This window comes from Hyperoodon ampullatus (assembly GCF_949752795.1).
Source record: "Hyperoodon ampullatus genome assembly, chromosome: 6".
Classification (NCBI taxonomy): domain Eukaryota; kingdom Metazoa; phylum Chordata; class Mammalia; order Artiodactyla; family Ziphiidae; genus Hyperoodon; species Hyperoodon ampullatus.
In genome coordinates, this window is record NC_136919.1 from 13818746 (window position 1) to 13831891 (window position 13146).

Sequence of the window (13146 nt, forward strand, 5' to 3'; positions counted from 1 at the left end):
CTAAAAGTTTCATGTGATTGCCAAAAGGTTATGATTGTGTCATTCAAAAGGTGGAGAAAAGTAAACATTATCTAATTTCTCCTAATTCAAATAGAATGGGTGAAAAGAAAGATATGTACAGACATCTAGCTCACCTCCCCTGGAAAGGTTAATCCAAATTAATCCAATAGTTCATTTGCCATAACCTTAATCTGAGGGAAATAAGTCTTTGTTATTTCTATCTCTAAAATATAAAAGATTAACTTTTATTTGTCACAAATATTTCCTCTCTGCAAACTTCATCTAGTAATTAAAATCATATTCTTCCATTTTATTCTAACAAAATCCATGATTTAAGTAACTTTGAGACATACCTGGAAGTCTATCTCTTCTTGCATACACTTAACAGTTAAGAGTATTTTAGATTATTTGGGGGGGGGGATAATCCCAACAGAAATTATTTTTAAGTATTATTCAAAACAGAGATATGATAATTGGCAATGCTATAATAGAAAGAACATTGAACCAGGAGTCAGTGCCCTGAGCTCAACTAATAAAGATGTTTATAGTAGTACAATAATACTTTCCATCTTTATATGAGTCATTTTAATTCTAACCTTCATTCTAAGTTTTAATGATATGAAAAGAGAGATACTGATTAATCGAAGCACTTATGATGAGGAAAGATGCCACTGGTGAAGAAATGTTTGAAACCACAAACCACAAGAAACGTTTGAAAAAAATAGGATTTTTAGCTTGAAGAAGAACATACTTGTATAGTGATGATAACTATCTTCAGATATTTTCAGGCTTCTCAGATCATTAACTTATGTTACTCAAAGGGTGCTGACCCCAAGGTGCCAGTTTCAAAAGTCAGTACTCAGCTTAGTTGCAGGAAGCTCTTAACCATTTAGTGCAAATCAGAGTGGACTACCTTATGAGGCCACATTCTCCCATTCCTAGGGTAGTTCCAAAGCGGGCCTGGACAGTCAACTAGCCATGGCTGTTGTGGGGCTGGGGTCCTGTGACAGCAGAAATCCAGTATCCCTCAAGAGCCTTTCTAAGCGTGAGATGTTTTGACTCTATGCATAATCAAGGGCACTTGAATTATTACCATTTCAGCTGCTAAATACCAATATACAAAGTTGAAGAAATGTTGTTATGATGGAGCCTATCGTAATGATGATGAAAACTGTGAGCAGCGAGCCGCTCGGATTAAGATAGGCCCAAGATGCGTCAAAGCTTTCAAGAACTGTTGTGCCATCGCAAGCCAGTTCCGTGCTAATGAGACTCATAAAAATATCCAATTGGGAAGGCTACGTAAGTTTGACATTTTCTATTGGAAAATATGGGGAACTTGATGTAATTTGACGCTTCCAGAAAAGGTGGTTTACATGCTCTATTTAAAATGGGAAGTAGAAAAGATAACTTGCAAATGCTGTTAAGAAAAAAATTTTGTTGTCATTTTTGGGAATCAGAAGAGGTATATATAGTACAGAGCAGAGTGCACTAGTCCGTAGTCAAGACCCAGGCGAGTTTGAAGCTGACTCATTCTATAAACGTGAATGATTATTTATCCTCTCTGAGCCTCAATCTCCTCATTTTTAAAGCAAGAAGCTTGGGCCAGGTGATCTCTAATATGCCTTTGAGTTCTAAAATTCCATGGTTCTGTGATATTACAACCATTAAAAATTCTGTTTATACCTATACTGACCACATATAGCAAAAGATTTCTAAATGTAGCATAACCTTAAATGTACTCACATAAAGTTGAAATCTTATTTCAATTTCAACCACAATATACATTTTCAGAATTTATAGAACTCTCATTAACATGTTTTCAGAACTTTTAGGACTTTCAACTCATTTATATACAGTCAAAACAAACAAAAGCAGAGTGACAGATCCTGTTTGATTGTTTTGCTTAACAGTATGTCTTTTTTTGTTGTTGTTGTTACTTTTTTTCCTTTTTTAAAATATTTATTTATTTATTTATTTTTGGCTGTGTTGGGTCTTCATTGCTGTGCACGGGCTTTCTCTAGTTGCGGTGAGCGGGGGCTATTCTTTTGTTGTGGTGCACAGGCTTCTCATTGCGGTGGCTTCTCTTGTTGCAGAGCATGGGCTCTAGGCATGAGGGCTTCAGTAGCTGCGGCACATGGGCTCAGTAGTTGTGGCTCGTGGGCTCTAGAGCACAGGCTCAGTAGTTGTGGCACATGGGCTTAGTTATTCCACATCATGTGGAATCTTCCCAGACCAGGGCTCGAACCTGTGTCCCCTGCATTGGCAGGCGGATTCTTAATCACTGAGCCACCAGGGAAGTCCTTAACAGTGTGTCTTAAATGTCATCATTCTGAGTGGGTACATTTCTGCAGAAATAAATTCTTGTGGCCATTTATCAAAACCAGGTTATTAGATATATTTAGGTTGTTTTCAGATTTTTGCTTAGTACACACAGTATTTTTTATGAATAATCTAGTACGTATCCATCTTTTGTGGTCCAGTTTTTCAACTCTAATCATCTGGGTTGGCATCAGCTGCCTGGAATTCAGCCTCTGTAGCTCCCTCCTCTCTGTCCCTTGTTCTAGACAGCTTGGCCTCCCAAATTCCCATGGATGGTGTTGCAACTCTGCCAGGGTCTGTATGGGTTTCTCTCCCTGCTCTAAAGCCTGTAAACTGCCTCCAGACAGTAAACCTGGATAATTTTAGGGTTCATCCAATCTGTCTCCCTTTTCTCAAGGATCACTGTCCTGGCTCACTTATGCTCTAATATTTGAAAGCTCTTGTGTCTGGCTTTCTAGTTTTCTTAAGGCAGAGGTGTAACTCCAGTCCCTATCAGTGCATCTTGGACAGAAGCAGACATTCTGTCCATTATTTTTTTTCTGTCCATTTTTATTAAAGAAAATATAAATAAATTTCTGAGGTAAGGCAGATAATCATATAAACCTCCCTATTTTACAAAATAAAAACAATTATTGCAATTTTTTAAATGCAAATAACTTTATAGACTAATTAGTATCTTGTATAATTTCCCGAACATGAAACATTTAGCAATTTAAAAAACAAATTATTAAACATATTTTTAGGCTTTATTCATTTTGTCAGTGCCACTAGTGGAGAAATCCTAAGGCCTTTATTGTTCTATTTTGAAATCACTAAACAAAATGTTTTATTGACCTTTCCGAAAATGCTTAAGCTATTGATTAATGTCCATATTTTAAAATTCAGCTCTAAGTAGAATTTATGTTGTTTTTCCGTAACCAAATATACTTTTTCCCCCAGATATAAAGACTCTTTTACCAGTAACCAAACCAGAAATAAGGACTTATTTTCCAGAAAGCTGGTTATGGGAAGTTCATCATGTCCCCAAAAGGTATTATATTTCTTTGACATTTCTCTGAAAAATATGGGAAAATGCAAATATTCTGACCAAAAATCTGGAAATTACCCATTTCCCAATATTTTATGTAAGAGTTAAGATTATACCACCATTGGGTCAAATTTTATTTTACTTCTTTTTTTTTAGCGTGTGATTTCTTCTAATAATTGGTTCCAGGTCATGATTAACTCTTGGGGAAGAAGGGTACCATTCCATTCAACTTCATTCCATTTCAGGTAGCCTTTACCAAGCACAACTGTGTGCTTTACACTGCATTATGCAGCTGTTTTCATCCTGAAATATCTGTAACTACAAAACATTGATTAATAGGGAGAAAGGTTCTTTTCTCGTTAAAGTCCTTTATTCAACACATGTTTATAGAATGCCTACTCTGTACCAGGCACTGAAAACAGTGCCCCTTCCCTGAGTGTCATCCTTCCTCAGGTGGGCCAGGGGGTTGGGGGGTGGGGCTCAAAGCACAGACTTTCCAAGGAGCCGTCAAGGCAGTGAGTTCAGGGCCTGACATCCGACTTCTAATGGGTCTCCTGGCCTCTACCCTTGTCCTGCCTGATTCCTCCTCCACAGTGTTGTCCACTTCATCTGACATTGCCCCTTGGCTAGCATTTCCCCTCTCAGACCTTTCCACCACTGTCCCCCACCCAGTGATTGGATGTATTGCCCCTCTCAATGAACTCTGTTGCACATATCACACAATATAATAATGTCCTGTTTACCTGACTGTCTTCCACATTAAAATGTAAATACTTCCAGGACAAGGACTAAATTCAGGTTAGTTTTATATTCAGGACCTGGCATAGGGTCCGGCTTCTAGAGGCACTAAAATAAATTTGTTGAATCAATGCACACTGCCTCTGAACTTTTTAAAAGTTTTATTGGTACAGTTATTACAGTGAATCGCAATTTATATACTGAACTATTTCTTCCACTAGACCGTGAACTGCTTGAGAGCAGGACTGTATCTATGAGTGCTGTGTACGCAGTATTTAGTGCTATGCTTGACACAAAGTTGGTGCACAATAGCTGTTTGTTGAATGAGTATAAGCTTGATCTTAATCAGAAATTTTTAGTTGTATCAACTTCGTTATGAGCAGTGTTAAAATGCATTAGTATTTTGCTTCCCTATTTTAGAACATACTACACAATAAACATAATTTTTTTCTTTGAATTGTATGTTTTGAATTTGCAATGTTTCAAAGACATCCTTCTGAATTTGAATTCTCATAATACAAGTGAAATATCTAAAAACATGGAATGAGTATAAGAGTTACTGAATAAACTTTTCTTGCTTGATTTTTCTTTAATACCTGATGTGATTTTGTTCTGTTGTGATTTTTTTCTTTCTTTTAAAGTAGTATGAAGCAAGAATTCTGTTAATGCAAGCTGTCAATTTGGGTTAATCAATGTTCCGATGTATTTGAATATATCAACATTTTAACTTTCAGAAACCAGTTGCAGTTTGTGCTACCTGATTCTCTAACTACCTGGGAAATTCAAGGTGTTGGCATTTCAAATAGTGGTAAGCAAATTGAAGTTATATACTCATGTAAGGAATGATTTGATTTGGCAAAATGCAGTTTTTTGTTATTGTTTTTTTAGTTTACACAGGACTTAAGTGGTGTCATTTATTAAAACCTATTTTTAATGTATTACAAAGAGACTTAGATGTGCCCACATCGTGGACTGTATCAGTTTCTTCTTTTGTTCTTCTATTAGCCATCATTTTATAAATACTGATGTGAAGCCCCCATTTTCCTTTGTATTTTTTCAGTGAGTAGAAGATTCAGTAGAGTTAGAGAAAAATATATAATTTCTCCCCTGGACTAGTGCCCTTTTGTGGTGGTTTAGTGCAGACAGTTTATAAATAATTTCAGGCTTGGCTTGTTTGCTCGCTATATTTTGTTCTTATAAATCTTGGTTTCCACAATCAAAATTTTATGCCGATTAAACGGAACCAATAATGAATATCTAAAAAAGAGATTTGGTGCTCTAGTTAATAAACATTCTCACGCCTTAAATAGAATTAAATATTTGTTGGACAAATGAAGTTTTCTGTTAATACCAATAATTATTGAATGAAGAACAATGATAAAAGAATAGATCTTAAAAGTTCTTACCACAAGAAAAAAAATTTGTAATATGTGTGGTGGTGGATGTTAACTAGACTTATGTATACAAATATTGAATCATGTTGTACACCTGAAGCTAATATAGTATTATACTTCAATTATAGCTCAATTTAAAAAAAATCAGTGAGTAGAAAATTCAAGGACATGGGGTGTTAGGGCAGAGAAAAACATCATCTAACTTTCATTTTTTCCTTGAAGCAAAGCAAATCTGAGACATTTTAATACTAATAAGGCATTATGGGAATTCCCTAATATGCTTCAACTTTGCTTTCACTTTGGGCCGAAGGTATATGTGTTGCTGATACTCTCAAGGCAAAGGTGTTCAAAAATGTCTTCCTGGAAATGAATATACCATATTCTGTTGTACGAGGGGAACAGATCCAGTTGAGTGGAACTGTTTACAACTATAGAACATCTGGAATTCTGGTAAGTATTTATGGTATGTTCAAATAAATGGAAAAAATGAAGATGTCTCTGATTTTCTGAGAATTCTATTAATGGAATTATCACATACACACACACACAAACTCAACTCAGCGAAGGGAAGAAGAAAAGAAGAAGAGTTAAGATAACTATTCATACAACCCCAATTCAATGAAGAATACAAGTCCTTAAGATAATCAATGTGCTATGGAGGCTCAGAGAAAGATGAGCTTACATTTGGTTCATTCATCACCCAGATCTCCTTATCTCTAACAACCCTTTCCTTTCCTCCATTTTAGCCATTCACACTCTTCACTTTGCTGATCTTGTCTTCCCCCTGGAAAATTTGATTTCAAACATCTCACCAACTGACCACCTCCTACCTATCCTTCTGACTCATTAACCTTGTTACTTTGTAGCTACAGTTCTACAGCATCATTGAAACCTCCAGCTCTTTGACTCCATTACTTTTTATTCTTCATTAGCCTTCTTATGCTAAAGTCTTTACTTCACTCCTTGTTCAGGTTAGAATTCATAAGCCATCATTATAGCCTCGCTGATTAAAAACATGTCAACTCCCTTGATCCCCTTTTGCTCTGGGGTACACTCTGTGAAAAACTCCAGCCATGGCCAGACCCACCATTTGTCTTCTTTTTGCCAACACATTTCTAAACAGAGTTACACATTAGGCTGTCTGATTTCACTTGAAAATCACAATCACAAAATTTTATATAGGAACTCAATGCAGTCTGAAAATCTGACTCTTTTTTTTAAAGCTCTAATTTTATTCTTAGACATGAGTATTTCAGTGGTCTCCAAATATTTCGCTTATAGCTCCCTAAATCTTTTTGGAAAAACTAAGTACCCCATTGGCACATTTTTAAATTGGCATCTAAAATTTTTCATCATAAGTTCAAAAAAATATGCAAATTTATAACTGGGAATACTTGAGTATTGATATTTTAAAAATAAAACTGTTATATCAAACTTTTAAAGGTATACAGCGAATCTAAATACCATAGCAATCCATTTAAAAATACCCAAATAAACTCTTGTGAACAGATTATATACCATTCCTTTTATCTGTGAACTCATATTTCCATTCCACTCTCCTAGTGTTATATATTTTACACTTGAATGTTTTCTATCGATTACTCTCTCATACTTTGATGCAACAAAAATATGTACATATGCTGAAATTGAATTATTTTTAAGTTTTATGATTATAAGCCTCTAAGTGTCAAATAATGGCTTGCTGATCTAGTTAAAAATGTATTCAGGTCTTGATAGGTATTATCCTGAATTTATAAATTACTGTAAGGGAAACTGACTTGTCTACAATATTGAATTTTTTACATCTCTTCATTCTTTTGCTTTATGTACTAGATCAGGGGTCAGCAATCTATGGCCCATGGGCCAAAACTGGCCTGCTCCCTCTTCTTTTATGGCCTATAAGATAGGTTGAGGGGGAGAAGTAGAAGAAGAGTATTTCATGGCACATGAAAATTATATGAAATTCAAATTTCAGTGTCCATAAATAAAGTTTAAAGCCACACCCGTTGTGTAGGTATTATCCATGGCAGAGTTGAGTAGCTGTGACATAGACCGTATGTACTGCTTTCATTGCATTGCATTACTGCTCAGAGCACCACAAAGTGCAATGACATAATTATAATTAGACAGTATTTTAAGTGTCACACATCTCATGGTACTGCCATATTTTATTTAATTTTTAAATTATCAGTGCCGTATTCATCATATCAAAACAAGAAACAAGAACATCTGAGATATCTCAGGATAATTACCGATTAATTACCTTTCCTCTTGAGTACAGATCACACTTTCCTATTTCTTTACATCTAGTAACTTTGCATTGACCCTTGGACTTTCTTAATGAAATGTTATAGAGACTCTGGATTCTATTATGATCCTCTGAAGAGCTTTCATCTTGGTTTGTGTGTTTTAGCAGGCAGTTGGCTGAATTAATCTCAAACTTTGAAATCTCATTTCAGTTCCTTTAGCCTTAGCTGGGATGCTTATAGTCTGTGCTGTGCGTAGTTCAAGGGTTGACCAGGTTTGAGCAAAGTTTATATGCTGAACCTGGAGGTCCTTCACTTTTCCGCTGTGGTGGCTGCGCCATACTCTGTCCCTTGGTTCTTTAAGCCAATAAGATGGAAGGTTCTACTGGAGGTTTAGCTACTCCTTAAGGGACTAATGGTGACTGCCCTCAGGTTAAAACTGTAAAAAAATAGGACCCTCACACAGTGTCCCTCCTTTCGTCTGAGTGTCACCTTCTCTTCCAATCTCTAGTGCCTTCAGGTTGTTTTTGGTTTTTTTAAATATGTATTTTGTCTAGAGCTTATAATTATTATTTGCAGAAGAGTTATCCAAGTAGGAGCTACTTGGCTATTTCTGAAAGCAGAACCACTGCCAGAATTTTGGGGTTTTGGGTTTGTTTTTTTGATATTTGTTATCAGTTTCAAAAGTTGCTTTCTATCTCAATTTACTAAGAGTTTTTATAATGAGTTCTTGTTGAATTTGATCAAATCACTCTTCTGTAACTATCCTTAACTACCCTACCCCAGCTCTCCAGGGGGAATCACTGGCCTCAGGTGACCCAAAAGTCTTCTTTAACTCCTGCCTCACCCACCCTAGTTGTTGTGTTTCCCAAGAAGATAGTTAAGAGGGAAAAGGAGCTTACCATTTTTGAGAAATTCCTCAAAATTAGTTGTTGAATGTTGTTACTCTTCCTTGTTTACCTGCTTGATTTATTCTGGATCTTACAGATTTATTATTTTTGGTATAGTTCTGTCAGTTCACTAGATTTTGGAGAGGAGATGAAAAATATTCACTGTTTGAGCCGGAAGTCAGTAGGTGTCATTATTATCCCCATTACAAAGATGAAGAAATGGAGGGTCATGCAATGTGCTCTTGTCACACAGGAAATGGCAGAGCCAAGATTTGAACCTAGGTCTTTCCGGAGCCAGAGTCTGGCTGTATAATGGGGTACAAGTGGGAAGTTAATAAGAGGCAAGATTGGAAAAGTTGGTCGGGGGCATATTAGGCAAGACCTTAAATGCCAAGAGATGGAGTTTCCAGTCTTTCATAAAACAATTTATTGAATACCGAAGGCTGAGCTATAAGATACAAAGATGAATAAGACACACAGAGTGCCTGAGCCTGGGCTCCCGCTGCCTAAAATATAAACATGTAAAGAGACAGTGTAACAAATGCTATCATGACAACATGAACAAAGAACTTCAGTAGTGTTGTACCCGATTTAGTAGGTAAGAGTCTAAGGAATGTTAGATGTTTCTGAGCCAGTGTTGAGCTTTCTAGACATCCTGTCACATTGCTAAGCTCTGTGGCAACTGGTTTGTGTGTTTTAGAAAATCTGAAATGAGCTTTCTCTACAGCCTTGGAATCTAAGGGATTATTTAACGAGTACCAGGGGAGAGTTTTTGTCCAGATGAATGTAATCAGGGCATGCTTTCCTTATCATAAAATGTTTTGAAATAATTGTTCACTGGTGATATTTCAGTTCTGTGTTAAAATGTCTCCTGTGGAGGGAATCTGTTCATCGGGAAGCCCAGACATTGACCCTCAGGGGAAAAGTTCCTCCAAATGTCTGCCCCAGAGAATAGAGGGCTCCTCCAGCCACTTGGTGACCTTCAGCGTGCTTCCTCTGGAAATCGGCCTCCACAACATCAGCTTCTCACTGGAGACTTCTGTTGGAAACGAAATCTTAATAAAAACATTACGAGTGGTGGTAAGAAAATATGCTTTTTAAAAATTCTTTCAAAAACACTTTTTTCTTTCTGAAAAAAAAAAGTTATCAGCAACTCATGCTTAAGTGATTCAGAAAGAGACACACAGAGAGAAAATGATAACACAAACATAACAAAATGTTAACATTTGGGGGAATCTGGGTGGAGGTTATCTCAGATATTTTTGGACTATTCTTATAACTTTTCTTTAAGTCTGAAACTATGTTTTTAAAGTTTAAATAAAACAATGATACTTGCTCATTGTAGAAAGCATGGCATACTGAAAAACCACAGAGAAGAAAATTAAAACCACCAAAAACCCCTACAACCAGAGATACCCAATTTTAACATTTTGGTATATAGTTTTCTGGAGTATTTTTTCCCCCAACACATTCAGAAAATGTTTTGAAATCTGTGCCAGATATTATGCTAAGTACTGGAGCTACAGCAATAAATAAGATAGGATCCATGCATTTATAGTTTAGAATTTATAGTCTAGAAAATTTTCCATTTTGTAAATGAGTAAACAGGCCAAAAAAGGAAGAAAACTATCATTTCTTAAGTACTGTTTACCCACACAGTCTGTTGAGAGCTTTCATGTTATCTTTTTAAGATTAAGATTCTTGGCAAGAATGTTAATGACAGAACTGGGTCTTCCGAGGTCTTCATTCTCTGAGTTCTGTTTTCAGCCATGAAATTCACTTCAGTAAACATGTATTGACTTATTTTGTGCAAGGCACATTCTATTTTCTATACATCTTTGCATGGTGGTTCCATGCACAGATTCTGGAGCCACACTGCCTGTGTTTAAATCCTGGCTCCACTACTTCCTAGCAGTGTGACATCTGATAAGTTTCTTGATCTCTCTGGGTGTCAGTTTCCTCGTATGTCACATGGGAGCACTACTCCATAGAGTATTTTTGAGATTAAATGAGCTAATACATATAAAGCACTTAGATCAATTACCTGGCTTATAATAATTTTTATTTAAGTGTTTGCTCTGATCATCATGCAAATAGCCAGAAAATCTTATTCCTGGAGGTAGGCATATAAGTATTTAAACATACTTTGCCTTCTCAAAAAAAAAAAAAAGGATTTTTTAATTGGAAAAGTAGTCAAGCTGATTCAAGCATTCAGGTCATATAAATTTAATTATGTTCTTAACTGAACAATTTTTGCCTTTATTTTAGCCGGAAGGTGTCAAAAGGGAAAGTTATGCTGGCACTACTCTGGACCCAAAGGGTATCTACGGTAGGCAAAATGAGTTTGTATTTTATATGTTGTCTTTTGCCCTAGAGAGATGTGTAACCTGAAACACTATTTTTAAAAATGTTAATTGTCTAGAATCAGAAATATCCACTTCTTAGTTCACTGCCATTTTTGATAGCATGTGTTATATTATAATCTGGATGGGTTTAGAACAAAGAAAAATAATCCCATTAGGTTTTTGTTTGTTTGTTTGTTTTGCCGCATGGCGTGGCTTTCAGGATCTTATTTCCCCACCAGGGATCGAACCCAGGCAGTGAAAGTACCAAGCCCTAACCACTGGACCTCCAGGGAATTCCCAAAGTAACCCCATTAGTTTTAAATACAAAGCATTGAAATAGTAATCATCGCATGACTTCCCTTATATATTAGTCATTTTACCATTCTATCCATCACAATAATAAGTTATAATGTTTTCTTATAGAACCATCAGTCCAAAGAACACCTAAGAAAAAGTCATTTACATTCTTATCTAACACACGTTATTTGAAAACACAATAATGCTGATAAACTACTTAACAAAGCCATTCCTTATTGTTCCTGCTTCCTTGCTTTTCCTCCAGTTGAGATATTCTGAATCTTCCTTTTTTTTTGAATCTTCTTAAAGTTAGAATTGTGCAAACATTTGAGCACTTCATCAAGGCCTAAATACCTATGTATTTATGAAATTTAGAATGTTTTCAGTTAACAATTATTTTCACCAAAAAAAGACAGACTACTGTAGTTCTTATTAAATGGTTGAAATTTACCTTATTGTTGCATTGTATCATTCTTCTTTTCTTTCAGTGATACAGCAATGGAAAAAAAAAAAGTTTCCTTACAAATCAAGACCACTATACTCAGAGTGCTATTTCCTCTAGGAAAGCAAAGAATTAATATTTACATTTCTAATCAGCTGAGTCCCATAAACTGAATAAGGATGACTTCATGCAAACTTTTTTCTCTAATTTTATCTTCACACAGACCTCCTCCCAGCCTGTGAAGGATATATGGGGAGATATATGACAAATTCTGAGGTTTTGGCCTCATGCAGTCACATCACACCTCAGAGCCACTGCTTCCTTTGTCTTCTCTTTCTCTTCCCCCTTATGCCTGCTATACTAACATTATTGCAAACAGCTTTCCAAAACAGCCCTGTCTTACCCATCCCAGGTGTGAACATCAGGCCCACAAGACAACAATGATCTTTTATCGGGGAATAGATCTCTCCGTCAAAAATCTTGGTTAAAAAAAAGAATCTATGCCTCTTTCCAATCTTGTCATATGACTTTTTTCCCTTATCATTTTAGACAACTTAGATTCAGGCAGCTTTGTTACTTTCCAGAGTGCTAAATAGGGTAAAGATGACAACCAATTCTGTCTAGTTTATTTCAGAGATTTTATTAAATACTTCCAATCTGTGTATATTGGAATTGCTATACTGCTATGATACTTTACAGAGTTTTTTTTTAAAAGGCTAAAAAAACATATTTGGAAAAGTAAACAGACAATAATGTTAGAGGAAATCTGAGAAAAATATCAGTGAGGGAGAATGAGGTATCAGAACAAATTGTAAAGTAACAGTAATTAAAATTATGTGACATCAGTTTAAAAAGAGACTAAACACAGAAACTCAATACACAAGACTAGCCCTAGACTTTGGTTCCTGCTTTCTCTGCCTGACAAGCTCTCTCCCCCACTTCTTCTCAAATCTCAGATGCAGAGAGTTCAGCTCCTCACCCACCTCAGTTCTCAGCACATCGTCATCATTGGTTTGGGCAGGCCCCCTCATGTTTTATTTTCTCTCCTCATGCCTGACCTCCACTCCCATTTCCCTTCCTTCAAATGCCCCCAATCTAATATGCTTGAAATATGTCTTAGAGTATGGAGGAAAGGTTGTTTTGTGTGTGTATGTTTTTTTTAACATATAAAAGGTATTGTGCTTTAGGTCCTGTTCTAGTTCTTAAGTTTTTAAACACAATACTCTGTTTTAAACAAATATTTCTATTGCTATACATGCATTTAATTCACTGCTTCTACACAGTATTTTAGAGTATATTCTGTTACCAAACTCAGGTTCGGCTGCTTGCCACTCAAAAGGCAATAATTTGAGAGGCAAATGTCAATAGAAAGGAAAGATGCTTTAATCAGAGAAGCCGGCAATCTGGGGAGAAGGTAGACTCGCATCCCAAGACCAGCTCCAAAGTTT

General features: G+C 36.1%; 1 protein-coding gene across 1 annotated transcript in view; it reads left to right on the forward strand.

Moving 5' to 3' along the window:
• The window catches only part of C5 (complement C5), a gene marked incomplete at both ends in the record, with an annotated part of 79195 nt that overhangs the window by 31516 nt on the left and 34533 nt on the right, over nucleotides 1-13146 (forward strand). Inside the window, 6 exons of the mRNA XM_079706669.1 lie at nucleotides 1102-1299; nucleotides 3259-3349; nucleotides 4819-4892; nucleotides 5789-5928; nucleotides 9467-9694; nucleotides 10883-10943. Of these exons, the coding sequence (XP_079562795.1) occupies nucleotides 1102-1299; nucleotides 3259-3349; nucleotides 4819-4892; nucleotides 5789-5928; nucleotides 9467-9694; nucleotides 10883-10943 (792 nt within the window). The remainder of the gene's footprint in view (nucleotides 1-1101; nucleotides 1300-3258; nucleotides 3350-4818; nucleotides 4893-5788; nucleotides 5929-9466; nucleotides 9695-10882; nucleotides 10944-13146) is intronic.